Source organism: Ziziphus jujuba, chromosome 2 (genome assembly GCF_031755915.1).
Source record: "Ziziphus jujuba cultivar Dongzao chromosome 2, ASM3175591v1".
In the NCBI taxonomy this organism is placed as follows: Eukaryota; Viridiplantae; Streptophyta; class Magnoliopsida; order Rosales; family Rhamnaceae; genus Ziziphus; species Ziziphus jujuba.
The window spans coordinates 998,618-1,026,557 of NC_083380.1; the positions used below are offsets into that span (position 1 = coordinate 998,618).

Here is a 27,940-nt window from a genome sequence, read left to right on the forward strand (position 1 = left end):
CAACTCGGTCTTTACTGTGCAAAGGGTAAATAGAAATTCAACTTCCTTTTGAACTGCCAACAACACTATTGAGATAAAAGGAAAAGATAGTGGCACCCACCAAATAATTTTATCAAAATTGCAAACCAAATCCCTACTTAAATCGGCCAGTGGTAGTAATATTAATATAGGCAAAGCCATAAATTAATACAACAAAAAATACAATAAAGAAACGCTTTTTATGAAGCTAAAACTCATTTACTCTTGCGGTTACTAATATTCCATCTCTAAGCGGCAGCTTTAGCTAGTTCTTTTGCTGAACTTGCCGGCACTATGCCCTGGGGCTGTACACACAAAAGTAATTAGTCAATACTTTCTGAAGAAATATTTGGACAAAGTCAAATCGAGAAAGACTTCCTACTGGGTAAAATCATCTTCCTACCGGAACTAACTCGTCCTCGTGTTTCGGAATAAATGCAGTATCAACCTTGCCATTCCTGAAATCCTGGAATCAAAAATTGCGGCAAAATTTTCAGATCAGATAGTTCAGGCATTGCAGATGAGAGTCATGGATTGAGAACTTTGTGTACCTCTATATCCAGGATGAGTTTGTGGTATTCTATGGTTGTAGGAACCCCTGCGGAATAAAATGATTACCAAGTCAAGTTAATGTAATTTTAAAACTAAAAAGACAGACAGACAAAGAAGAAATATTGACCCCTCTACTTCATGAGAACTCTGCTTGCTTAAATGCAAATGGATTGCACAAATCAAGGCCTAATTATGGGTTAAATCCCAGGTGAAATGGTTGTTCCCATCTAACATTTTAGATGCTACATTACACTGAGAGATCAGTGTTTTAACAGCAGATTGTTTCTTCCTTCCAAGCACAAAATAGATAATACGAATGCTCCCCAAACAAATCAACCGGTTTCAACTTCAATCATTCAGAAATGAGAATGATATAAGATGTTCATTATAGTGAGTGAGAAAATACACTACCTGTAATAATGGTGTCATCAAGAGCCCTTTTCATGCGATCAATTGCCTTTTCCCTTGTAGGTGCCCATACAATAAGCTACACAAAGAGAAAAACCTAATCAAATTCACCCACCATCTTCAAAATACTTGATCAACCAGATATCGATAAACACATATGCCATATCTTATACATGATGAACTACTCAGAAAGACAAACTGATACTAGTACAAAAAGACAAACATTATGATTAAAAGAAAAGATTAGACAAACCTTTCCAAGAAGGGAATCATAGCTTGGAGGAACTACATAATCAGGATAAACATGGCTATCCATTCTAACAAATGGACCTCCAGATGGCAAGTATGCTGTTATTCTTCCTGAAGAAAGCAGGCAGTTATGAGAACCTCAAGGCAGAATGAGGTTAATCCTCAACATTTGAAGAGAAAATAAATTTCACAAAAGCTATAAAAATACTAATAAAATATGATATTCATAGTAAGAAAATAAACTAGTCATTCTTTATTTAGTTTCTTCAGTATATAGTCTTTCACAGCCCCTTTCTATTTAGTTTTTCCTCTCTATTTCAACTTCCATAGTCCCTAGTATCAGATAGTCTTCAACATCACTGTCACTGCACCATGAAAACAAACAAATTTGAATCAGAAACAACAAAAACAGCAACAACAACAACAATAATAATAGACACATTAAATTAAAGAAAATATAATAATACAAAACTAAATAAAGAATAAATAAATAAATAAAAGGATGATTAAAATAAAAATAAAAATAAAAATATTGAATATTAACTGAAAAAAAAGTTGAATTATATAAACAAGAACTGGAAAAATTGGAAAAAAGAAAATAATCTTCATTCTGTTAATAAAAATGAAAAAAAAAAAAAAAGGAAAAATGTGAAATTTTTAAAATCTAAAAGAAATGGAAAAGTAAATGTAGCATATGCCACATGTGGAATTAAAAGAAAAGAAGAAAATAAGGTAAAAAGGATGAAGCGTGGCTGGTAAAGCAAGTGAAAAGATCACAGGTGGGGTTTAATAAATTACCAACCTCTTTTCTGCTGCCGACAGACACAGCAACTCCGCAAAGTCCAGAGGTTTCCTCTTAGGCAACGCCAACGACAGCTCTCTCTCTCTCTCTCTCTGCTTTTTTTTTAATAAATTTAAGAAAAAAAGAAAATGAAGTAGAAAATAGAACCTGGGCCAGGTCGGAATCCTTTAAAAGCATCTTCGGCATTGATACGGCATTCAATGGAATGTCCTCGGAGCACAATATCTTCCTGTTTGTAGCGAAGCTTTTCTCCCATCGCCACTCTTATCTGTTCCTCTATCAGGTCCACCGATGATATCATCTCTGTCACCGGATGCTCCACCTATCATCAACAAACAACCGACTTATAGTTCTAAATATTCTTCATAAGAAAACACAATATATGTAACTTTTCATTATAATAGTACCTGAATCCGAGTGTTCATTTCCATGAAGTAGAAGGACCCTCTTTCGTCCAAAAGGAACTCCACCGTTCCAACCCCAACATACCCAATAGATGCTGCAGCTGCAACTGCTGCATCCCCCATAGCTTTCCTCAACTCCGGGGTCAATGCCGGAGATGGTGCTTCTTCCAGCAACTTTTGGTTCCTTCTCTGTTTTATTTTATAAAATTCCACAACCAAAACTTTTAGTCATTAAAAATCTTTCATCTTATTTGAAAAAAAAGAAAAAAAATGTCTAAGAGGATAAATTACTTTACCTGAATGCTGCAATCACGTTCTCCAAAGTGAACCACATTCCCATATTTATCTGCAAGAACCTGTCAAACCCATTTGATATTATTAAAAACTCTTCCTTGTTCACAAGAAAGCTCCTCCAAGAGCAATGGAATAATCTAAGAAAGTAAAGTCAAACCCATTCGATATTATTAAAAACTCTTCCTTTTTCACAAGAAAGCTCCTCCAAGAGCAATGGAATAATCTAAGAAAGTAAAGACTACGACTGCCTCTCCAGTCCTTGAGACCATCTAGTCCATTAGAGGGCAGATTTCAAAAACCCTACAAAATTTGTAAATAACCATTCTTACCTGGAATTCAACGTGCCTTGGGTTTTGGACGTACTTTTCCAAATAAACTCCATCATTCCCGAATGCAGCTGCAGCCTCACTCTTAGCTTGCTGAAAACAATTCAAATTGAATCAAACTAAATGAAAGGCAAACTTCACCAATCAAAAACATATACAACAGCGAAACTCCATTTTGGCAGTAACACCTGTAACAACTTTACAAACTCCTCAGGTTCTTTAGCGAGTCGCATACCACGTCCTCCACCACCTGCTGTTGCCTTGGAAAATTTAAGAGAAAAAAATAAAATAAAATTTCAGTTCACGTAATAATCTAAGCAGATTACACAAGCTGTAATTTTATGCTCTACAGTTGCAGAAGATTCTCTCTTTTAAGATCAGAAAAGAATGATGTACATAATAAAACATCAAAAGCGCTAAAAGAAAACATAGATGCATCTAAACAGAAGTAGGTTTGAATCTACCATTCATAATTAGCCTTGAAGAGTAGAAATTGGTATCCCAGAATAATATATTAAAAATGATAAGATAAATTACCTTGATCATTACAGGAAATCCAATCTCGTTTGCAAGTTTAACTGCTTCCTCTGTGCTCTGCGGTTGCCATATTGTTAAAATTTTGACCAGATTACTATAAAACGAACCTCATAACTACTTACTACTTCAATATCAAACTTAAAAAGCTACCTGAAGTAATCCCTCACTTCCTGGGACAGTTGGAACACCTGCTTTCTTCATCGTGTCTCTGGCAGTTGATTTGTCACCCATTACACGGATACTTTCAGGCTGAAAAATATGATCATATTCCAAAAACTTAGCACATCTTACAAATTTGAAAAATTAATACTGGTAGAGGCATAGAAATTGTCTATCTCATTCCAAAACCAAGTCAACAAGTTCAGAGGGAACAAACTGTCGTGTAGCTTAATTATTGACTAAATAAAGATAAACACAAACATAAGAGATAAATGCACTAAAACCAAAATATATATGTAGGTATAAATCTTCTCCCATCTATCTATCAAATTATCTCATACCAATATTTTGACGATATAATGAAAAAATTTATTTGTTTTTGTGTAACTATCGAAAACTTGGAAATACTTACATTAGGCCCAATAAAGTTGATTCCATGTTCTCTGCACATTTCAACAAATACTGCATTCTCAGAAAGGAAACCATATCCAGGATGCAGCATTGTACATCCACGGCTGATGGCAGCAGATAGAACATTTGGAATCACTAAATACCTGGAAAAAGAAAGATTGGTGCGCACATTTCAACCACTATCATCCATATTAGGAACTTGGAAAGCATATATACAACACTTTATAATATATTCCGACTATTGGAAATTTTAACCTAGTTGGAATACTAACGAATTTGAGGTAAACTCCAGAACCTTTTCATAAGATTCGCGGAGAGAGAAACATGTAAACACTATTGACTAACTGGATTCAGAAATAGATCGGGGAGATTTCCTTTTACTAATCTGTGACATTTTTTTTTTTCTCTTTCATTCATATAAAAATAAAAAATAAAAAATAAAAATAAAAAACGCAAAATGACTAGGATAACCATGATTGGAGAAAACAAAAAGAGAGAATTAGTGTCACTTACGATTGATTGCTTGGTGCTTCACCAATGCAAACCGCTTCATCAGCCAGTTTCACATGAAGGGCATCCTTATCTATGGTGGAGTAAACAGCAACACAAGGTATCCCCATCTCATGCGCAGTTCTAATAACGCGAACAGCTATTTCTCCTCTATTTGCCACCAGAATTTTATCCTCAAGACAAGTAACATTGAGAGCTCCTCCTTGCTTCTTAGATTTATAACTAACTCTAACACCTTGAGCTCTTTGCCTGGGAAAGTTCACTTTACTTCCCACCATAAAGCTACATTGAGAGCTCCTGATTCCTTGACTTCTCCACAAAAACAATCCCTTCAATTCAAATAGGTGACCCAAGAAATTGCAGACGAGTTAGATAAACCAAAACAGAACTAGAAATCCTATAATACAGGGTTGCTTTTTTTCTTTTGCAGGATGAAAAAGATAATCTTTTAAATGAATCCATTTCGATTTCTACAATTGAACATTATAGGAACCCTCAGAACCAAAACCCAAATCCAAAAATTCTATCTTTACAAAGAAAAAGCAATGAACCGCAGAAAGAAGAACTTACAGGTGGCGAAGTAGCAGATTTGCACATGTGCATTGTGGCGTCCATATCGAGAAAACAATAAAGGAAAGCCTAAAGAAGCCAACTTTATCCAATTAGCAAAAGCTTAATGTGAATTCCATTATCACCATCTAAAACCCAGAAACGGATCTAATAAAAAAAAGCGTGGAAATTTACCTGCACAAGTGAAGGATAACGAAGTTTTGGGACCAAATCAGAGAGAAAGTGTGTGAGTAAAGAGGGAGGAAGAAGAAAGAATGTGTTGGGGGATATGAAGGAGATGGGAATAGAAAAGTTCGATGAAAACGAGGAGAGTGAGAGTCGCTGTGTGATTGAAAGCTCCGCCTAAATGTTTGGGACCTCAGAGCTGGCTCCTAGTCTTTTCCCTCACTCACAGTTCGTTAAGTTTTTCCATTTTTCTTTTTTACCTTTTTTTTTTTTTTTTTTTTTTTTCATTAACGACCTTATGTTATTCTTTGCCGTTTCCTCCCACAATTATTAGCTCTGACCTAATGGCAATTTCATTTTCTTCAATTATGAATTTTGTTTGAATAAATTTCGCCACATTTTTTTTTTTTTACGTATTATAATTTTCGTTATTTTTCATATTTTGGATATCGAAAAAAGTATTATATCTTCATTATAAGAGTATACTACGACAAAAACTAAATTAAAGAATGTTTTCTTTAATTTTTCAAAAATACGAATATACATTTAGTACAAAATTTGTAAAACAAAAGTGTCAAAAGACCACAAACCATACCGCTCATTCACATAGGACACTAAGAACATTTTGTTTATTTACTTTTATTGAATTATTTTGTTTATTTACTTTGATTGAATTTGATATATGTATATATTTTTTTGTTGGTTTTTTATGTAGCAGATGGCTTTGAAGGTGATTAAAAAGAATATTTATTTAAAGAAAGCAATTTTTTTTGTCATGTGGAGCTGATGATGTTTTCACATATAATAGTATAAAGATGAAATATTTGTTAACCCAACTAGAACCAATCTTATTTGGATAGATTGCAACCGAGTGCCTCCATATATGTCTTTACTTATTCTATTTAACTTCCCTATAAAATATTAAGAGAAAAAAATAAATATAGAAAAATAGTTTGCCATTTGATTTGAGCATATTGTCTAACTTAAATATGACCTAAAGAAACTATGGAAGCAAATAAGGAAGAAAAATTGGATGGAGGTAGGAACTAAGAAAGGAAATACTACATCAAACCCATTTCACCAACCAACTAAACTATGGACTTTAATTAAAGGTTTATTCATTCTCCTACCTTGATTTCATTAGGAGCCCATTGGATTTTCTCAAAACCATTTGACACCAACCCTCCTAACCTCGTTCTTGTATTCTCTATATAAACTCCAGTTCCCTCCTTCCAACTCTCAAATTCCATTCATTCAATTTCATTTTTCTTTCTCTTCTAAGCCATGGTTGATCTTGTTAAAAAGTCTATATTCTGCACCCTTTTCACAATCATTCTTGTCTCATTCCTCAAATTCTTTATCTCACACCTTCCCTTTTCCCTCCCTCCAATTCCTTTACCAACTTTCCTCCTCCCCTTACTTCCTTTCATTTTCTATTTCTTCCACTCCATCTTCAACCGTTCATCCAACCTTCCTCCTGGTCCATTTTCCATCCCTATCCTTGGAAACTGGCTCCAAGTTGGCAATGACCTCAACCATCGCTTACTTGCTTCCCTCGCACAAACTTATGGTCCTGTTTTCCTTCTGAAGCTTGGCTCAAAGAACTTGGCTGTTGTGTCTGACCCTGAGCTCGCCAGCCAGGTCCTCCACTCTCAAGGTGTGGAATTCGGCTCTCGCCCTCGAAACGTTGTGTTTGACATATTCACCGGCAATGGACAGGATATGGTCTTCACCATCTACGGTGATCACTGGCGCAAAATGCGTAGAATCATGACACTGCCATTTTTCACGAATAAAGTCGTTCATAACTATAGTGATATGTGGGAGGAGGAAATGGACTTGGTCGTTCATGACCTTAAAAAAGATGAGAGAGTCAGAACCCAAGGGATTGTTGTCAGGAAGCGCTTGCAGTTGATGCTGTACAATATCATGTACAGAATGATGTTCGACACCAAGTTTCAATCACAGGAGGACCCTTTGTTCATCGATGCTACACGCTATAACTCTGAAAGAAGCCGGTTAGCTCAGAGCTTTGAGTATAACTATGGAGATTTCATTCCATTGCTTAGACCATTCTTAAGGGGATACTTGAACAAATGCAGAGACTTGCAGACTAGGAGGCTTGCTTTTTTCAACAACTACTTTGTTGAGAAAAGAAGGTAATTAATTGATTTAATTACCCTTTTTGTTATATATGGGATTGGTTTCGATACATGCATAAATCATTAACAAAAAGTAAATGGTACTTACAGAGAAATTATGGGTGCCAGTGGAGACAAGCACAAGATAAGCTGTGCCATTGACCACATTATAGATGCACAAATGAAAGGAGAAATCAGTGAAGAAAACGTATTATACATTGTGGAGAACATCAATGTAGCAGCAATAGAGACAACCTTATGGTCCATGGAATGGGCAATAGCCGAGCTGGTCAATCATCCAACAGTCCAAAGCAAAATCCGAGAAGAAATCTCAGCCGTCCTTAAAGGAGAACAAGTAACAGAGTCAAACCTGCATGAATTGCCATACCTACAAGCAACAGTAAAAGAGACATTAAGGCTACACACCCCCATACCTTTATTGGTACCCCATATGAACCTTGAAGAAGCAAAGCTAGGAGCTTTCACAATTCCTAAAGAATCGAAGGTGGTGGTGAACGCCTGGTGGCTGGCAAACAACCCAGCATGGTGGAAAAACCCAGAGGAGTTCCGGCCGGAGAGGTTCTTCGAAGAAGAAGGTGGCACAGAAGCTGTGGCAGGAGGGAAAGTTGATTTCCGTTTCTTACCATTTGGCATGGGTAGGAGGAGCTGCCCTGGGATAATACTTGCTCTGCCGATATTGGGGCTAGTCATTGCAAAACTGGTAACAAGTTTTGAAATGAAACCTCCTCCTGGGACTCAGAAAATTGATGTGAATGAAAAAGGAGGGCAGTTCAGCTTGCACATAGCCAACCATTCCACAGTTTTGTTCAATCCAATCAACCCATGATTTCTTTGACTGGGTCGGAAAAATCTTGAATGAGCAAGTTCAAACGGGATGGGATATAGGATAGTATCTTTACTGCTTCTGATGTTTCTGGTTTTTGTTTCTTTTTCTTATTATTATTATTATTTTTTATACGGTTTGTTGTTTCTGTTAGATTGCAAAATAAATCACGTTTACGAACAAATAGTGTATGCGAAAGAATTGAAGGCATGTGTATCATACCACACATAATAGGAAAATATTCCTTATGTTATTTGTAAATCTTGCAACACTCTTTAAATTCTTCAAACGGGACTTCGATTTTACTCCAAGAAATGATTTTTTGAGTCAAAAAACTTCATTTTTATAATATCAGGATTTAACCATTTTCATCGGACTTCGAAAATAAAAAAAAAATAAAAAACAAGTAAGATTCAATTCCTATCGAATTTCTGTTGTTATCCAAGTGTGTGTTAGTCAATGGAATGATTTATATAGCCTTGAAAGAAATGTAAAAAACGAGAACAGAGTTTATAAGATAGAAAATTTCTGTAATTATTAAAAGCTCTTTTTATTCTTGGCCGAGGCACCTGAAGGAAGGGAAAAACAGAATGTTTAACCTTGTCCATGGCCACCACTTCGAATGGTTCAAGTTAGAAGCTTACCATTCTCAGTACTGCATGAACAAGCAATTTTGATATATTTGCTTAAAATAATAACTTGTTTTCTGCAAACTAAAGAAATGAGTATGTGTAAACATATCTATTTGACTCTAACCTCAAATGGGAAGAGCCTCAGCAATTGCATTCTTTTGAAGAGGTAGGATACAATACAATACGTTAAGGATATAAATCTTCACCATTCTTCAGAATCACTGATGCTTCTGAAGTTCGAATGCAAATCTACCATGTATGGTTTCCCAACTAACCACATAAAAAAAAAAAAAAAAAAAAAAAAAAAAAAAGAGAAGTGGACTGCCAATTGATCATTGAAAGAAACTAGTTTGTTTTTGAGACAAAAATGGGAGTCCAAAAAAACAAAACCTATCAAGCCACTGTGAATAAAGCCTTTGATGTCTCTCTACTCTAGGATGTATATGAGGACCTTGCATGGACACATTTTACAGATAAAGGGAATTTGCAAACATTATACCCCGGTGGATGCTTTCACTTGCTGCAGCAAACTTGTTTTCTAAAGCAACTTCTCCCACTGCTTGAGCAGCAGCACGCAACTTCAAAGTTCAAACAGGCAGGAAATTGACATTTTAGAATATGATTCTAGTGTTATATACAGTTTTCAAGCAGTATCACTCAGCAACTAATCTGGACAATAAACTAACGAATACTCATGTAAGTAATAAATATACCTGATTCAGAAACTCATCAAGTCTTCTAGCACTTCTTATAATACTGCCCTCAAAGATATCAGTCTTTTGTATAACATCAGCAAAATTTGCACCCTGAGATTGAAAAAAAAAAAAAATGACATGGGAAACAGAATATACGACCAATGCTTCTAACCATATTACTGCTGAAGATTAACGGAATGCCGGGAGCAACAAATCAAACTGTCATAAAACAAAACACTGACCTTTGACCAACAATATATCACATCCATCAGGAATGGCCTTACTGTTGATTCCACATACTCGTCGATATTTACCTCTAACTTACATTCATGTTGTATCTGCACCACGCAGGGTGAAAATGTTTATTACTAAATTGAATTTAATAAACAACAAAACAAGCAAATATGATTTACAAATTAAAAAGAACCTCTGCTATTCTTCTTGCACTGTCTTGGAGTTGCTGTAATGGTCTACCAAGCTCTGTCCTCAGTTGTGGCTGCTCACTTGATTTATCTCCTGGAATGAAACAACTAGCAAGAGCTGCAATTTGGTGATGATCAAGATCATTGAACGTACCTGATTAAAACACAGCATAAGATGGCTAATATTAGACATAACCAGTTAGCCTACAGCATTGCTGCAATAGAGACTCATGTTCAAATAGGGCAGCAAGGCAAAGGAGATATGAAATAATGACCTGACAAGTTTATATGCTCATCACCTAGTTAATTGCATCCTAGAATGCCTAGTTTAGCATCCAGAAAGCCCTATCATGTGAATATATATCAAATGCTATTATTTTACTATGAACAAAAATTAACCATGCCGGGCCGAAACTAGTTACAATGCATGGTGTCAACCCAATTAAGGAACAGTACTTGTCAAAATTTACCATTGAACATCAGCTCAGTAACAAGGAGCTCATCCCCTGTGTCTATCAAGCATGCTGCTCGTCCCTTTAATTGTACAACACCATCAGCATCAACATGACCAAGCTTTTTCAAGACCCGTGACCGGTTTTTAAGTTCGTCACGGAATTTTTGAAGCTGTCAAGTCAATAAAAATCAAATTAAACAACAGACCGAGTCTATTGCAAACTTTTACGGAAGTTAAAAGAGGCCTATTGCAACTATTTTGACAAAGTAATATCATTAACAATACTATAATAAAAGGAAAAAACCGTCCTTTACCTGTAAGACTTTGGTTTATTTATTTTCATGATATGTAGCAAAATCTTAGATAATTTGCAAACCATTTTAATTAGCTGGGGACTTTAAAATCTCATATGATAGAAGGACCAAAATACCAAAGAATTAAAAGATAGAAAAATGGGAAGTGTTTTCAATTTAAGAGCACCAGAATGATATCTTACAACTTCCAAGCCACCAATTAGAAGAGCATATCAACATCAACAAAAATAGAAAGAACAGGTTGTTGGAGATGGGGAAGGAAGCAAAAGAAGCACCATGTTTATTCTGTTAAACAAAAATAGCACCATCTTAACGTACAAGGAAGGCTATTATAAGCTGTCTTGTTAACTCAATAATAGCACCATTATTGTATCAGATACACAGAATAATGTCGAATCCTTGACAAGAAATGTTTTCTCTAGCCTATAAATTCCTGATTCATGTCTTAACTAGTTAGACAGGTATACTCAAGTAAGCCATACCTGGGAATCACGCATTTTGGACTTAAGTTGTTGTATTTGATGATTCACTTCTGCCTTCCTCTGAAAACTTCTAATTTGATCCACATCTTGAGACTGCAGTAGCAGAAGCAAAGAATAATGGTCAGGTAAAGACCTCAAGAGGATTTTTCTACTTCATTGCCTTTAAAGATAGAATGAAAAACCTTATGCAGTGGATGAGCATATAACTTTCTTTCAAGTTCCTCAATTTGATTGACCAACTCAACAATTTCAGGATCTTCAATGCTCATGTCCTGCAAGTCAATAGGCACTCCAAGATAATAAGAGCAATAGCCGATTGATTATAACGATGCCATCCCAGATTCTGCTTCATCATATTATTTGTGGGTACTTCTGTACTAAGAATATATCCTATCCTTGCTTAAGACATATACGACTAAGAATATATCCTATCCTTGCTTAAGACATATACAACCATGATAAATCACTATGTCTAGAAAATAATGAACAGATTGGACACAACCAAGACTAACTAACTCTCCTGTGAAAAGAATAGTTATAACCTCGCAATTGAAGCACTTTCATACAGGTCAAAATCAATTATGTAATGTACATTCAGCGAAAGTGAATATCAGAAGACAACATTTAACAGTGAATTGCAGGAACAAAGTACATGCAGCAAAACTGGTACACAAGCATAGATGATGACAATAATCATAGCTCTTTCAAAAGGGAAACTATTATAATAACGTGGCACATGGAAAAATATTTTTGACATACTCAAAACTATCTTATTCTTCTTCCTCATTTAGATTAAAAAAACCACTTACCGTTACAGGATTCAACTTTGGAAAACCTTGGGAAAAACGAGTTCCCAGCTCCTGTAATGCAAGCAGAATACTTTGCCTCGCCTCAACAGGCCGCAGATCGGGAGGAATAGATATCCTGAGTCTGCTTAGGGCAGCAATTAAGGACAACTGAACAGGGACCTATATCAGATGTAACTTCACATTACAAACTCTTGAAATCAATTGATGTGAGCCACTAAATGCAGATAAAATTTCAATTAAATGCTTCATATTCATACTAACCACATGCATTTCACCCTTTTCCCCTGGACGAGGTGGACATGGTTTTGGCCGTGAAGCATTCTCACTTGAAACAGGAGAGCATTGGAGCAAGGTATCAACAATATAAGCACCACCACGCGAAGACAACGTGCCTAACCCTGCTGATGGCTTTTTCACGACATTAACTACCACTCCCCAACCCCAGTCTGTTCCACCTTCTCGTACTCTGACCTGTCCAACACACAAAAACAGTGAGGGGGGGGAAAAATTAAAAATTAAAATTAAGAAAAAAAAAAAAGGAAAGAAAAAGAAAAAAACCTTTAAAAACTTAGGGACAACTAATGTTTAAGATCATAAATTCAATTCAACCAGAATAGTCATTGCCATCACATACCAACCGACCAGGTTGAAGAAAATATAAAACTCTTTCAGGCCTCATTATTTCTGACATCATCTTCTTTTCAAGTAGGCCTATCTCAAGTTTTATGTTATGATACTCAGCGACTGCAGCCTGTAAGTAAAATAAAAAGAACATATAGCCTGCAGTAGAGAATACAAAACATACTTCAGAAATTGACGAAAATGATTACCTCTCCTGATGCATCAAGCATTACAGCTTCCTGCTCAAGCTTTGAAACCTTTTTTCCTATATCAGGTAAAGCCTGAATGATGAAGAAAAATTTTAAAAACCGTTAAACACAACACATCTAGTACCACAACATAAATGAAAGAAGGGACCAGGTAAAACCTTCTCATACTGGAACTGGTGGAATGAATTCTTTATTACATGTTCAGCGGTGAACTGGCCTTCTGCACGGCTCATCAAATTCAAAATTGAGTAGTAGCTAAGTCTAAAGGTACTGACTAAAGGAGCTGGTTTACCCAAAACCATGTCCTTGAGTGTATTCATCTCCATCTGCAAAGAGTAAGAAGATATGCATTTACGTTATGAGCTACAACAACTGATAGATTTCTTGCCCATTTAAATCCACGATTAGGAGATCACAGGCTTCAAGTATAGATCAAATATATTTGACTGGAAGGCCTCTTTGTCTTCTTCTTTTATTCGATATCAAATTTAATTGGACAAAAAATTAAGAAACAATACATGCTGCAAAAAAAAGAAGTAGAACATAATATGTTCCAGTTGATGAAACAATAAAATGCAACTTAGGATATTGGATGAATATAGAGAATAGTAATTTGAACTTCATATACAAAGATATGACTGGCAATTGAGTCACCTTCTCATCAATCATTATGATACAAATACCACGATCATCTTTCCCACGACGGCCAGCCCTTCCACTCATCTATAGAGAATAAGATAATAATTGTCAAAAAGTTCACACATATATCCACACTTACAGGAAGACAATCATGCATGAAAACACGTATCTGTGCTCAAAAGAAGCAAAGTAATCTGCACTTACCTGGATATACTCACCCGATCCAATGTACCGATGACTATCACCATCCCACTTCTTCACAGCCGTGAAAACAACAGTTTTCGCAGGCATATTCAAACCCATAGCAAACTGTCACAGCAGAATCATGTAAATATAAACTAAACAAACTGCAGCTGCAAAAATGACATAGAGAAAAGAGGTGAAGCGAAGTAAACTACTCCCAGGAGATAATCTTACTGTTTCTGTAGCAAACAGTGCCTTTACAAGGCCTTCCTGGAAAAGAAGCTCTACCAGTTCCTTGATGACAGGAAGCAGGCCAGAATGATGAACAGCAATGCCTTGCTTAAGTAGTGGCAACATCAACTCAATGGCAGGCAAATCTCTGTCTTCCTCTTTCAAACATTCTATTGCATTACGGAAAACATGTTCTACGTTATCCTTTTCTTCTTTGGTGTTAAAATCAAGTTTGGCCACAGACATTGCATGCTGTTCACACTCTCTTCTACTGAAGCTAAAAATAATAACCGGCTGGAATTTTCTCTCTGTAATCATCTGAAACATGGAAAGTCTCAAAGTCAAAAGTTCATACATATAATAAGCAAGTAAACTGTTAACCATAACCTCATCTCTATACCCATCATTTTCACAAAAGCATTTAAAAAAAAAAAAAAAAAAAAAAAAAAAAAAAAAAGAAGGAGAAAGCAATAAGAGCCAATTTGGGAAAGCTTCTAGTGTTGTTAAACATTATGGCGCTATTTACAGTGTTTTCCTAGAAATATTAAAATGCATTTTAAGCACCTACCCACTTCATGAAAAAGCATTCCCAAACAGATTCTAAATCTTTGGAAAACAACAATGTAATTAACAGAGTAGTAGATCTTAAACTAAAGGTATGGCCATGTAAAAACTTGAATAGACAGCTAGTTCTGCTGAGTAGTTTGAACAATTAAAAGGCACCTAATATACTATCAAAGCAATAGTTAAAAATACCTTCACAATTTTGAATACATCAGAAGGCCCTGATGCAGCCCCGCCTTTTGCAAGTCTCCCACTTGCTTTGCCATTAGCACTCCTGTTAGCACCATCCATTCTTTGCTTTGAGAAAGAATCCTGCAGCTTCACAAAATTGTCCTCCCTAAACTGTTCGGTCTCGTCAACTACAAGATATAAACCATTCCCACCCATGGGAAAAACATAATGCTGCAGTGGAGTGGGTCGGAAATCTGTGTAGACAACATGACATGGCTGTTTGTGCAAATGACAAATCCACTCTGCAAACTCAGTGGCATTTGACATTGTTGCCGAAAGAAAAACCATTTTAATCGCCGGTGGCAAAAATATAATACTCTCTTCCCAAACAACCCCTCTTTCACGATCCTTCATATAATGAATTTCATCAAAAATAACCCAGCCAACTTCCTTGAGGACCTCAGAACCTCTATAAAGCATTCCCCTCAGAATCTCCGTGGTCATTACCAAACAAGTAGCATTAGGAGAGAGTGTAACATCACCAGTCATCAACCCAACATCTTTAAACTCTTCAAAGAGTTCTCTGTACTTCTGATTGCTCAAAGCCTTCAAAGGTGAAGTATATATAACCCTCTGTCCATCTCTAAAAGCCATAGCAATTGCATACTCAGCGACGGCAGTTTTACCAGCTGAAGTATGCGCGGAGACCAGAACGGACTCATTGCGCTCCAAGCACGCCACAGAGACCTGCTGAAAAGGGTCCAGCGTAAAATTGTATGTCTTGGCCATGGTTCCAGTATACACTGGATTTGCCAGAGTTCCATGAATAGATTCATCCTTGGTGGGAGTGTACCCACTAGGAACTGCAACCTCGTGAACACAGGTACGAGTCAAATTGCGTCGTTTTGGTGGAGATTCTTCGGTGGTACTTTCAGTAACCTCCGACTGTTCAGGCTCTTTACGTTTCCCAGGTGTTGGAGATTCTCCCATAACTAAAGCTTAAAGCTTTCTATGAAACCCAAAACCCAATTCTCCACCAATAACTCTCTCTCTCTCTCTCTCTCTCCCTCTCTCTCTGTGTTTTAGTTTGCACTAAAACGCTAACAGTAAAAAATAATAATAATAATTGAAAACAATCAGAAAAATAAAAATCTTAAATTTACAAGTTTACAAATAGATGAAGAAAGTAACTGAACGGAACAAACATACCAACAATTAATACATACATATACACATTATATATAAATGAATAATAAGCGAGAAGCCTAGAACATGTTGATACTGAGCTTCTCTCCTACCTTCCTACCTTCCTACCTTCAGCGGCGGCAGTAAATATGGCGGCAATTCTCTTCAATTTCCTCAGAAACCAAATGTCCTTAACTAAACGACACTCTACACACGTACTCTTTCGCACAACAAAAACACCTATAATTTTTTTAAAAAAATAAAAATAAGAAAAGAAATTTTTAGGGTTTTAATGGGAGAATTTATTAGGGTTTACCTCCAAATCTTCAATGGCGGAGAAAGGAAAATGACTCGTACTGCCCGACCCGGACCCACCCGAACTAAACACCTGGATATATGCACATAATTTTATTTTATTTATTTATTTTCAATAGAATAGAATAATTTTTTTCAATAATGGGTATGTTTTTTCATAAATTAAAACTCTTATTTATTTCTTTTTTGGAAAGCAATATTAAAATTTATCTCTGAACATAAATTCAATATTTTCATAGTTTATAGACTTATTAAATATTAATATTAATACTGGGTATACGAACAAATGAAAATTTTGAAATTAGACAAATTTATTGTACAGTCTGTTCTAGTTACACTGCAAAATAATCTCTATACAGTTTTAATTTTTTTAATTTCCTAAACTACCCTTTTTCAGTATTTTCAGAATTTTTTTTTTCTTTTTGAAAAAAATTCTCTTCCTACCCTATTCACTGTTGGCAACCATTGCTGCAGTTCGAGTGTGCTCGACCGGGTATATGACTTTGTATTCCACCCCACTTGTTCCCGGGCAGACATTTTTTTCTTTTTTTTAATTCTCTTTCTACCCTATTCACTTTTGAGTTGCTACAACTTTTAGTTGTAAATCCAAGAAGCTCGAATTTTGATCCCAAAAAAAAAGTCAATTTTTTTTTTCTTAATTTTGGAATAATTTTTGAAAATCCACCTCATCTCAGATAGAGAGCTTTTGATGAGTTTTTTTTTTATCATATATATAAATTGAATATTTTTTTCAATAAAGTTTTGAATTTCTATGAGATGAGTTTTATCATCAAAAAAACAAATAAAAAAAATGTATTATTTTGGATTTTAAAACGATGAATTGAGACTGTTTAAAAAAAAAAACATAGCATGAAAAAAAAATTAGATATATTTGAAAATTCATGGAAGGAGGAGAGAGAAGAGAAAAAAATATTTTTCAAAATATGTAAATGAAGAAAATAAAAAAAGTGAAAGGCTTTAAGTCATTTCACATAAAAATACAGTATAAAAAGCAATTTGGACAGTGTGAAACGAAGCACTCTTTATTTTATTTTATTTTACTGTTTGGTGTATGAAATTAGACAATTTAAAAGTAAGGACGTGGCGTCATTATGATGTAAGAGAAAGGACAATAAACATTGCATTAGCAAAGCAGCTTTGCTCGCCCCGCCAAGCCCAAATCCTAGTGGCTCTATCACTCTCACTCACTCTACCTGCCTTTAGCTGTTTTTATTTTTGATGTTTTTGCTGTGGTTGTTGTTTAGTTTGCATGTTTGTGTTTTTGTTTACATTATTTGATTATTTTTCATCTTCTCATCTTAACAAGTTTTGTACGCCTTAGAAATCAAAACAGCAAGAAATTTATTCTTGATTTATTTTTGAATGATGGAGGTTAATCTTACAAAGAAACCCGATTTACTGTTACCTTTCTTATTCGTTTCTGATATCCTTGCGCAGTTTAAGTTAAGATCAGATTTCAAAATGGGCAAGGAGAAGGTTCACATCAACATTGTGGTCATTGGTCATGTTGACTCTGGGAAGTCAACCACCACAGGTCGCTTGATCTACAAGCTTGGAGGTATCGAACAAGATATCATTCAAGTATGCCTGGGTGTTGGATAAGCTCAAGGCTGAGCGTGAACGTGGTATCACCATCGATATTGCCTTGTGGAAGCTTGAGACCACCTAGTATTACTGTAGAGTCATTGATGCCCCCGGACACCGTGACTTCATCAAAAACATGATTACTTGGAACTTCACAGGCTGATTGTGCTGTTCTTATCATTGATTCCACCACTAGTGGTTTTGAAGCTGGTATTTCCTAGGACGGACAGACCCGTGAGCATGCTCTACTTGCTTTTACTCTTGGTGTCAAGCAAATGATTTGATGCTGCAGCAAGGTATATTGAGAATATATTTACACTGTTATCTTTTCAACAAGTCTTTGGTGTCTTCTCTGTGGATGCTTTAGTATGCTTATATCTTCGTATCTGTTATCTTTTCAACAAGTCTTTGGTGACTTCTCTGTGGATGCTTTAGTATGCTTTATATCTTCGTATGTTATGATAATTTATGTCTGGGTTGTGCAGATGGATGCTACTATACCCAAGCACGCAAAAAGGCCAAGCATGATGAAATTGTGAAGGAAGTCTCGTCCTATCTCAGGAAGGTAGGGTACAACCCGGAGTAAATTCCTTTTATCCCAATTTCTGGATTCGAAATTGGGAGATCTAGGAACCTTGACTGGTACAAGAGGTCCTACCCTTTTGGAATCCCTTGACAATATCCAAGAGCCCAAGAGACCGTCAGACAAGCCCCTTCGACTAGCACTTCAGGATGTGTACAAAATAGGAGGCATTGGAACTGTTCCAGTGCAACGTGTTGAAACCGGTGTCCTGAAGCCTGGTATGGTTGTTAACTTTGGGCCAACTGGACTGACCACTGAAGTTAAGTCTGTAGAAATGCATCACGAGGCTCTCCAAGAGGCTCTTTCAGGTGACAATGTCGGATTCAATGTGAAGAATGTTGCCGTGAAGGATCTCAAGCGTGGTTATGTTGCCTCAAATTCCAAGGACGATCCTTCCAAGGAAGCAGCACATCTCAATTTATCATTATGAACCACCCAGGGCAGATTGGAAATGGTTATGCCCCTATTCTTGATTGTCACACCTTCCACATTGCTGTCTAGTTTGCTGAGATTTTGACAAAGATTGACAGGCGATCTGGTAAGGAGCTTGAAAAAGAGCCCAAGTTCTTGAAGAATGGTGATGCTGGATTGATCAAGATGATTCCCACCAAACCCATGGTAGTGGAAACTTTCTCAGAGTACCCACCACTTGGTCGAATCGCTGTCAGGGACATGCGTCAGACTGTGGCTGTGGGAGTCATCAAGAATGCGGAGAAGAAGGATGCTACTGGAGCCAAGGTTACTAAATCTGCAGCCAAGAAAGATGGCAAGTGAATACTAATGTGCAGTGTGTTTACAACAAATTTTCATGAGCGGCTTAGGAGTTTTAGAGTTTGTTCCTAGGCTGCCTGAATCTTTTGAGTGCATCTGTTTTGTTTCAATTAGCAGCATTATGTTCCAATACCCTACTTAAAAACGGTTAAGTAGCTAGCTAGCACTAGCAGCCCATGAAAAAGCATGAAAAAGAGGTGCTCAAATAGTCATCAACTCCTATAGTCAAAGATTGACATCTCTGTGGTATTTTGAAGTCAAAAACAAAAAGGAGTTTCAGTGGAACTTATATTTTAGTTAGACCATTATGACTTACGTTCAGATTAAATGAAGGTATTTCAAGCGCAAAAGCATTTTTGTTGACAAAGATTAAAAGTTAAAATATTTGTAATTTGCTCAAACGAAACAAATTGGGCATTTGGTCTAGTGGTATGATTCTCGCTTAGGGTGCGAGAGGTCCCGAGTTCAATTCTCGGAATGCCCCATGTGGTTTTTTTGTCCAAACTCAAGCTATAAATTAAATCAATCGCTAGTGCAGTTTCCTAATTGTGTTATCTAGTTCATATAAATTTGTATTTTAAATTTCTAGTTGGCAGTTATAATAGTATTTAAAGCAGAAATCTACACATTTACACACTCACGACTAAGCCATAAAAGCTTGTTCCTTCTACTTTATACATTATACTTTTCGAGTGTGAATTTCCAAAGGTGAAAAAAAAATATAAATTGCAACTAGAATTAGTATTCATTTCCCAAAATCATAATCACATCGACGAGTTCTTGCCCTTCCTTGAATAGAACTTGGACGAGATAAAGCCACAAAAATCAATCAGGAAGAATGCTTTCTCTGTTCTGGAGCATCAGGAAGAAGAACTTGTGCTTAAGTTTTCTGAGCTGGACCATACATATCTAAACCCCCAAAAGGAAGCAACTGGATGTGACCGAAATGTGGCATTATGCCATCAAAACTATGAACAGATTCCAAGAATTAATTTTTACATCCAAACAAGATTAAGTCAGCCTTCTTGGTGAACTAAACTAAGCATTCCCACCATCAGAACTGCTGCAGGCTTGATTTGGAAGTACAATATTACCACCAAAATCCCCATCCAAACTCATCTGCTGGACTTCTTGAGGGGACAGGATCCTGATACTGCGGACACAGTTCACAAACTCCCTGAAATTCATATTAAAAATTGACATGAGAGACAATTTTTTATTTTCTTTTTTGGTAAATTGGCATAAAGACAATAGAACACAGCATATACACAATTTCAAAATTGCCTAACTACATGTAACAAACAGACCAAACTCCAGCTCATCTTGATTTCAGAAACATTATCTTGCCAACAAGGCACCCAATGCATGTGGCTGTGTCTGTGCATGCATTAAATGGATAAGGAACAAAAAGACTTACTCCCATGGGTCATCTCCAACCAGCAAGACATCATTTTCATGATCCACAAACACAAGTTTCCAGCCTATCCTTTGCCGGTCCTCCAACTGTCCCTCTATCCCAAATCTCCGAGCCAAATCTTGTTTCAGCTCGTCATAACCTGTATACCGTGTGATATCTATGGATCTCCCAACAGCTCCACGTTTGTACACCTTTACAATACGTTACCCAAGTGAGAACTAGAGAACAAAGCTGAAAAATGCAAGATAGATCAGAATTCCTCAGTTTAAACTATTTTATCAAATAAAACTAACCTTTGTATAAGTCCGCATCCGCTGAAATTGTTGTGGCTGGGGCCACGGGCCTCTATTCAAGAAGCTGCTATCATTTATTGTAGAGTCAATCGAATTGAATGTCATATCTGGAACTCCAAAGGATTGGGAAACCATTGAAGATGAAAGTTCCTGTTGAGCGTCTTTGGAACTCTCGTAGTTGCCAAGCACGCCTCCTGAAGAGAGGTTATTTGGAAAATCTTTTCCTAATCCCACGAAGCCCTTAGCCAACAAAGGATCAGGATTCAAAGGTATCCCTAATTGGCCATCAATGGTATTCCCATATGAAACATTGTTTCTATGATCTGCCTGAACTTCCCCATCTTGACTGGATTCTCTGAATAACATTGATTGTGGATTGAAAGACAAAGGGTTGGGATTCTGCTGTAAATTTACATCATTCTGAGAAAGGCAAACAGAAGTCGAAGATGATGTGTCCAAGTAATCTGTCTGGGCAGCTGTACCATTAAGGTACGTCTGTGGGGTAAAAATTCCTTGACATTGATTCCTTGGAATGTTCAATGAAGGCTTAACTTCAGACTTCTGGTGGAAATCTTTAACCAAGTTAGCACTAGATGGCATTGTTTCCAAGGCAGTGGGACTTAAGATAGTGGCGGCAGACTGAGCCATGTCTTCTGCTGTCAGTGTACTTTGATGAGTCCTGTTGTTTATCACTGGTTGAACTACATTTGGACAGTTGTTGGTAGATGGTGATGTTGAACAAGATGGAACATCATCAGTAATTCCAGACTGCCCTGCTCCCGCAGCTCCTGTCATGACACTGCTACCAGCTGTTGTAAGATGATTTGTTGTTGGGTTAGGGGTAAGTCCCATGTTCCCCATCGTTTCAGGTATCACACCAGTTTGCTGTTGATGAAGCTTTTGCTGATGAGGAGTTTGAGAGAAACGAGCATTGGTTTGGCTATTATTGTTCTTGATCATCTGCTGTGTGATAGTATTTGACTGTGGAAGTGAAGCTGGGGTTGTTTGAGGCAGCTCGAGCATTTGGCTGGAAGTCACAGGCCTTGACAAGCTCTGAGACACATCTAACAGTGGCCTCTGCTGCTCTTGGACTTGAGTATGTTGAGCAGGCTGCTGCATCGAAGACTGTTGGGCTAGAAGTGACTGCTGTTGCTGTTGAAGCTTCTGTAAAAGTTGCAGCTGGAGCTGATTATCAGGTAAATGTTGCAACTGTTGATTTATCTGATCAGGCAGTTGAGGTTGAATTACATTTTGCTGTTGGTTTTGACTCATCATTGGTGGCTGCTGCTGCTGCTGCAGGTTTTGGGAGAGGTTTCTTTGAAGCTGATGGCTTTGAACAGATGGTTGCTGCTGAAGGATATTATTTGTCTGGACAAGAGTCTGAGGTTGCAGAACCTGGGCCTGAACTTGACTCGAAGGTAGAGTTTGATTAACCATATTTTGTCTTGGCTGCTGAGAAACATCACTCAATTGTTGTTGAGGCTGCATAATGGATCCTAGATGGTTCAATGGAGATGGTAACTTTGGCAGTTGATCAAGCTGTTGTGCTTGCTGTGGTAGTCTTTGGGCATTGAATTGTAAGTTGTTTGCCTGAGGTATTTGAGGCACTGACAAGCCTAACTGCCGAGAAAGATCTGCTCCAGCAAGATTTGAAAGAACAGATCCAGAAAAGTTATGCATGTAATTAGCCTGTATGGAGTTGGCCATGGAAGGGTTTTGCATGTTCATCCACTGGACTAAGCTTAGGCCAGAGAGAGGCTGGGGATCCTTCATGCAAATATCATCACCAAGCCAAGGCATTGTTCTCTTGAATAGGTTATCCAAGTCAGACTCATCATCTGCAATAACGATACCAAAATAAAAATTAGTATCTTCATCACCATTTAACACTCAATGATCATTGTCTTCTTTCCTTTCTGTTTTTTCTTTTTTTTTTTTTTTTTTTGTTTTCAATCTGCTTATAAAATCAGCAAATGCTGCCCATTATAATCTAATGTAACTCTTAGGAGTGCCCAAGACAATGACAAATAACACCAACAAAGCTAGGTGTCAAGAGTCCAGTTGGTCCCTAATAGACAGATAAATGCAAGAAGAGTAGTACCCATAGCCTGCTTATCAAGACAATAACCTATAAATTTTATCATAAGGAAGCCAAAGACAATGAAAATATAAGTGATTTATAACCGCAATGCTTCTCACCTGGCATTCCTGGTTGCCTTGGACGCTTTGATCTGAAAAATGGTGGGGGGCAGATAAAAAATGGAGCAGTAACAGGTTCAATTTCCCATATTGAGACCCGATTACGCCTTTCCCCCGCAGTTGACTCATCCCAACCAACCTATTTGAAGACATACCAGAAATTACAGCTGTTAACAATAATGCTAATGGGGAACCTTTCTGTGATTATTAATTACAATCAATAAGGCTTCAAACTGCGGTGGGGTGAGGAGAAGAGGGAGAGAGGACACCATGACTTATCACCTGCAAATTTCGCCATTGTGAATTCTTCCATCTAACAGGGTCAAGATCACTAATGCCTGTAATTGTACCCATGTACCTGCAGAAGGAATATATATATAAACTTCAATTACAAGAGTAGCATAAGTTGGAACTTTCAATTAATATTTAAAACAATCATCAGGAATGCAATTTTGTATCTCAAGGTATTATACTGCCATAGTTCTATAGTAACTAGTGCTTCCAAAGCCAAACCAGCTATTTTTTCCAATTTCAATTATTGACTCATAATATGGAGTACAACTACCTTCTAGTTCCTGATTCTTCAGTTTCAAACATCATGCGAAACCGCATGCCAAGTGTTATTTGGTTGCTATACACTGCCTTGTAGTACTTGGCCAAAGGGATAACAAATTCCGATGGACTAGCCCTGCAAATGCAAACGAGTAAGGTCATTTACAATCTCACTTAAAATTTAATAGCATGACAAGCCCGTGACGAATAAATTAAATGTACAGAAAATTTCACCTGAAAACGTTAATATGCATTTTCAGAAACAAAATTGAAAGAGGCCAACCTAGGATTGTAGAATACTGTGAACGGACTGTTGTTGGCAGCAGCATGAGCTGCAGCTGCTAGAATTCCAATATGCATACTATCACTTGACAATACTGATGATGATAAGTTGGGGGGTTGCCTGTTAGCACGTCTAATGCCTAAAAGAAGCTGCTGCTTCTCATCCCTGATGACAAGAAATGAATTCAAAGAAGCTAGTTAAAGCTATTTTCACATTTTGAATGTCCAGTCAAACTACAAAATCATCAAAGTAAATATGATGCTTGTGGGAAAAAGGGATTGAACAAATCTGAGTAAATCAAACTTAATCTTTGCGGAAGCAAGATCAGCAATCCAGAAATTCTAAATAGTCCCATTTTCATCAATTATTACCTGATAAATAAGACAGAATCACCAGCACAAAGCCTCTTTCCACTAACAAAGAGGCTCCATCCAGTAGTTAGCAAGTGGCGTTTTGGTTGTCCTGAGAAAATCAGAAGTTGCCATTAATGCTGAGAAGATAACAGACATATTACCCAAAAGACAAAGGTATCATGCAGGCTCATACATGGCCATTTGAATAAGGTGCAAAGAACATACCGCGATAGATATGACGGAAGGTCCAAACATTTTCATGCAAATCCCTGGCCACAATTTCTTGAGCAGGTGGTTGCATGGAAAAATCCTACATATAAGAAGGTAATAAGATTAATGCTTGCATTTAGTTTAGCAAACTTTCAAATGACTACAAACAGCTTACAAGAGAAGGGAAAATCTTCTCAGCTGCACGGCGGGGCACTGAGAATCCTCCATGAGTGCTTGTATCACTTGCTGTCAACGTTTTACAGAAAAAATCTGGTTGGGGCTTATTCGACTTGAGTGCAAGATCTGATCTCAATAATGCTTCCTTGTCAAACTGCACAAACATTAATAAACTAACGTTTCAGAATTACTAAATATTCCAAACTACAAAAGCACATTCTACCAAGAGACTTAAGGGAATCTACACAGTTCAAACAAAGTTTAAGCTTATTTGGATAAAGTCCTTACAGAAGGAACTGGCTGTAATGTCATCTGAGCATATACTTCATCTGTTTCTGGATCGGCCTAGGAAATAGAACACAAAAAGGAAAATGAGATGATGAATAGATGTATAAAATCTATTCTAAAAGTTGATAGACCACGTACATGCAAGGTGACATTGTGGAGGAGACATAGAAGCTTAGCGGGCAGATTTGGATAGTTCGGGATTTGAGCATCTACATCTTTCTTCATAGATGCCGCAACCTGACATTAAAAGTTTCATTCTCAAATCAGGATAAAGACAAACCAAAAAAGAAACTTATTAATAAGTCATTTTTCATGGTTGAAAAACTTATAACATCATACCCACTAGTTATACAACATAAATAAATATAAATAAAAAAAAAAAAAACAATGGGGAATATTATCAAGAAAGAAATCAAAACGAAAATTAAATAACTGCAATTGACAAGATCAAATTAAGCAGAGGTAACAAACACATAATTCAAAGTGTATGCACTACAAACATAAAACGACATAGAAGAAAAGTTTACCGCTTCATAAAATGCAAGAGAACAACAACAATATGCAGCTTTTTTATTTTAATTACAGATTCTTGAAAGCCTTACATCTCAACTTCTAAATTTGGTAAAAAGTTATACATTTCCTTCAAATGACTAGGTGACTAGGCTATCCACCCCCACCCCCCCCCCCCCCCCCCTCTCTCTTCTCCGAATAAAGCAGTAAAAAATTAAAGCATCTCAACGGCAAACATCAGAAAGAAGAAAAATTAGGCAAAATAAGAAGGTTATATTTCCACATAAAGCCCAAAAAGCAGATGAATTGAGCGCGAAGGTTAAAGCAAGATACACTGACACAGCGCACAATAGCAACTAGCAGAGAAAGAAACAACGCAAAGCCATCCCACCTGTTCGCTGTGGCCTTGAGGGAAGTAGACAACGTGGGTCCCAGCCGGCGGCAAGTTCACCAGTGGCCCGGCGCACGCTTGCCATAACTCCGGATTTATGCTCTTCTTCTCTGCCCCTGCGACACGTGTCACCCATCAATTTGTCAGAAATCTCCCCTTCATTTCCTCCCCCACCCATCCCCCCTTTTTATTTTTCCGTTTGCTTCCCGAGAAAACGGACGGGAAAAGAAATCAAAATAAAAGGTAACTGAAAAAACGAATCAGAAAAATCTCATGCTCCAAGCGGTTGTAGTAGATAAGAGTCCAAACAAAACGAAAAACGAAGAAGATAAGACAAGCCCATAAAACCGTTTTACCTGATTCACCGGTTCTTTCATAGTTTTAACCCAACTTTGTATCGGACAGAAAAAGATGAAATATATATACAAAGTAGAGAGAGAAAAACGAGGAGAAGAACTGACTGACCTTCACAAGTATTGGGCGCAGCTGCAGCAGAGCCAGCTCCGGCACCATTCGCCGGCGTCTTCATTGCTCGTCCCGGTGACTTAGACCCAATCAGTAAACCTAACACTCACTGGTTCATCTCGCCGGCAGCCAAAAAAAAAATTGTCTTTACTGACTCTATTCAACTGTTTGAACACCCACTCAGATCGAAAAAAGAAAACTAAAAAACCCAAAATCAGTTTTTTTTTTCTTTTTCTTTTTTTTTTTTTGGAGTCTGTAAGCTGAGCTCAGATCAGCTTAGCAAACAACAACAAAGAGGGGATAAGAATGGAAACTTGCTGAAATATTTTCCTTCAAACAAAAAGGACTGAAAGAAAGAAGAAGGAAAAGGAACAAGCTTTGAGACAGAGAGGTAAAGAAAGGAGCAGTGTGAGCTTCCGGCAGGGAAATTCCGGCGAGGGATGGCCGGGAAATGTTGCCGGGAAGAAGGGCGACAAGGAAAGGAGCAAAGGGTCACAAAAAAGGGAGGTTTGCTGAGAGATAGAGAGACCAAATGCTGAAGCTTTGCCCCCTATCCTCCCCTACACTACCCAGACATACATGCTTTGCTTTCTCTCTGTTTCTCTCTCTGTCTTTCCTTCCCAATACTTCGTTTCTCTCTCTCCCTCTCCCTCTGTTCCTGTCCTTGAAAATGGCACTGACCAACGGGAAAGGGGGTGTCCCCTTTTGGTTGACCTCTAAGGGTGTAAAAACGATCGGTTTAATTCTTTTTCTTTTTCTTTTTTATTTTTCTTTTTTTTGTTTTTTTTTTTGTTTACCATGCCTATTATTCATTTTCCTCGTTATTCTGCTTATTTATATATTTTCTGTTCCTAATTCTCAATTTACCTTTGTCGCTTTCATAATCAAATCAACCAACCCACCACCACCCGCTAAAATCCGGAATTGTATGTTTCTTTGACCCTATTTGTTGACCCCAATCCCATTCCCAACCCATCTCCATCTCCATCTGCATCTGCATCATTTTTGTGTGTGTGTGTGTGTGTGTGTGTGTGTGTGTGTGTTTTAGTTATTGCTTATTATCATTATTATTCCTGCAATTATGCTTTTAAACCTCTTTACCTTGAAAGACATTGGTTTTTATTCAACTTCATTCTTTTTCTTGAATTTTACTTCTTTGTTTTTTGTTTTTTTTTTTTTTGGGGTCACTTTAGTTTGAGTCTGTGTTATTTTACAAGTGTTGATTTTGAAGAAATATTGCTTAGTTATTTAACTAAAAAATCTTTGTGTACAAAATTTCCTTTTCCTTTCTTGTAAACTCTTTATTTCCCACTATGGGATATCAATGATTTGAATTGATCATCTATAAACCCAAGAAGGATGGATAAAAATAGGATAGAAGAATCATAATGCTTCCAGACAAAAATTTAATTCATCTCTTTCCCTATTGATGCCTTATAATTCACGCTATGGTATAATTTACAATCGGCTGACATTTAATATGTAGTTTTGGTGCATAAAGATTTTTGAATATTTTTATGCTGGTCC

The 27,940-nt window shown here is 37.0% G+C and overlaps 4 protein-coding genes, 1 non-coding gene and 1 pseudogene across 10 annotated transcripts; 3 read left to right on the plus strand and 3 right to left on the minus strand.

Moving 5' to 3' along the window:
* Positions 1 to 74: 74 nt before the first annotated feature.
* Positions 75 to 5,658, minus strand: LOC107417663 (biotin carboxylase 2, chloroplastic). Its single transcript, XM_016026287.4, has 16 exons — positions 5,415 to 5,658; positions 5,241 to 5,309; positions 4,674 to 4,999; positions 4,162 to 4,303; positions 3,741 to 3,839; positions 3,591 to 3,647; positions 3,242 to 3,313; positions 3,057 to 3,146; positions 2,730 to 2,789; positions 2,437 to 2,622; positions 2,177 to 2,351; positions 1,232 to 1,338; positions 982 to 1,057; positions 570 to 616; positions 422 to 484; positions 75 to 323 (listed from the first exon to the last, which is right to left on the minus strand). Exons 2-16 carry the CDS (start codon positions 5,283 to 5,285, stop codon positions 267 to 269), a joined length of 1,602 nt encoding a protein of 533 aa, XP_015881773.2. The 5' UTR covers positions 5,286 to 5,309; positions 5,415 to 5,658; the 3' UTR covers positions 75 to 266.
* A 794-nt stretch (positions 5,659 to 6,452) lies between these two features.
* LOC107417662 (cytochrome P450 CYP73A100) lies at positions 6,453 to 8,643 on the plus strand. The gene is made up of 2 exons (XM_016026286.4): positions 6,453 to 7,564; positions 7,658 to 8,643. The coding sequence occupies exons 1-2, from the start codon at positions 6,690 to 6,692 to the stop codon at positions 8,391 to 8,393; spliced, it is 1,611 nt and encodes a 536-aa protein (XP_015881772.1). The 5' UTR covers positions 6,453 to 6,689; the 3' UTR covers positions 8,394 to 8,643.
* Positions 8,644 to 9,130: 487 nt separating this feature from the next.
* On the minus strand, positions 9,131 to 16,439 carry LOC107417661 (DExH-box ATP-dependent RNA helicase DExH10). Of its 6 annotated transcripts, none has more exons than XM_025073617.3 (18): positions 16,318 to 16,439; positions 16,131 to 16,241; positions 14,838 to 15,916; positions 14,085 to 14,399; positions 13,872 to 13,976; positions 13,683 to 13,751; positions 13,187 to 13,354; positions 13,029 to 13,100; positions 12,833 to 12,949; positions 12,460 to 12,669; positions 12,199 to 12,357; positions 11,572 to 11,661; positions 11,390 to 11,482; positions 10,610 to 10,763; positions 10,145 to 10,293; positions 9,960 to 10,055; positions 9,736 to 9,828; positions 9,131 to 9,600 (listed from the first exon to the last, which is right to left on the minus strand). In XM_025073617.3, the coding sequence occupies exons 3-18, from the start codon at positions 15,804 to 15,806 to the stop codon at positions 9,490 to 9,492; spliced, it is 2,970 nt and encodes a 989-aa protein (XP_024929385.1). In that variant the 5' UTR covers positions 15,807 to 15,916; positions 16,131 to 16,241; positions 16,318 to 16,439; the 3' UTR covers positions 9,131 to 9,489. The 6 variants fall into 6 exon arrangements, with proteins under 6 accessions (XP_024929385.1, XP_024929384.1, XP_015881765.1 ...); XM_025073616.3 differs by having other exon boundaries at positions 16,123 to 16,241; XM_016026279.4 differs by having other exon boundaries at positions 14,838 to 16,241.
* A 1,124-nt stretch (positions 16,440 to 17,563) lies between these two features.
* On the plus strand, positions 17,564 to 19,534 carry LOC107407146 (elongation factor 1-alpha-like; annotated as a pseudogene).
* Positions 19,535 to 19,687: 153 nt separating this feature from the next.
* On the plus strand, positions 19,688 to 19,759 carry TRNAP-AGG (transfer RNA proline (anticodon AGG)). The gene has a single exon. It is a non-coding gene; the product is annotated as a tRNA-Pro (tRNA).
* Positions 19,760 to 19,813: 54 nt separating this feature from the next.
* Positions 19,814 to 27,201, minus strand: LOC107407147 (auxin response factor 19). The gene is made up of 14 exons (XM_048473506.2): positions 26,414 to 27,201; positions 25,949 to 26,064; positions 25,186 to 25,284; positions 25,048 to 25,104; positions 24,758 to 24,913; positions 24,598 to 24,682; positions 24,391 to 24,481; positions 24,020 to 24,184; positions 23,750 to 23,872; positions 23,467 to 23,542; positions 23,185 to 23,323; positions 20,986 to 22,823; positions 20,693 to 20,883; positions 19,814 to 20,452 (listed from the first exon to the last, which is right to left on the minus strand). Exons 1-14 carry the CDS (start codon positions 26,475 to 26,477, stop codon positions 20,314 to 20,316), a joined length of 3,339 nt encoding a protein of 1,112 aa, XP_048329463.2. The 5' UTR covers positions 26,478 to 27,201; the 3' UTR covers positions 19,814 to 20,313.
* Between the last annotated feature and the right edge of the window lie 739 nt (positions 27,202 to 27,940).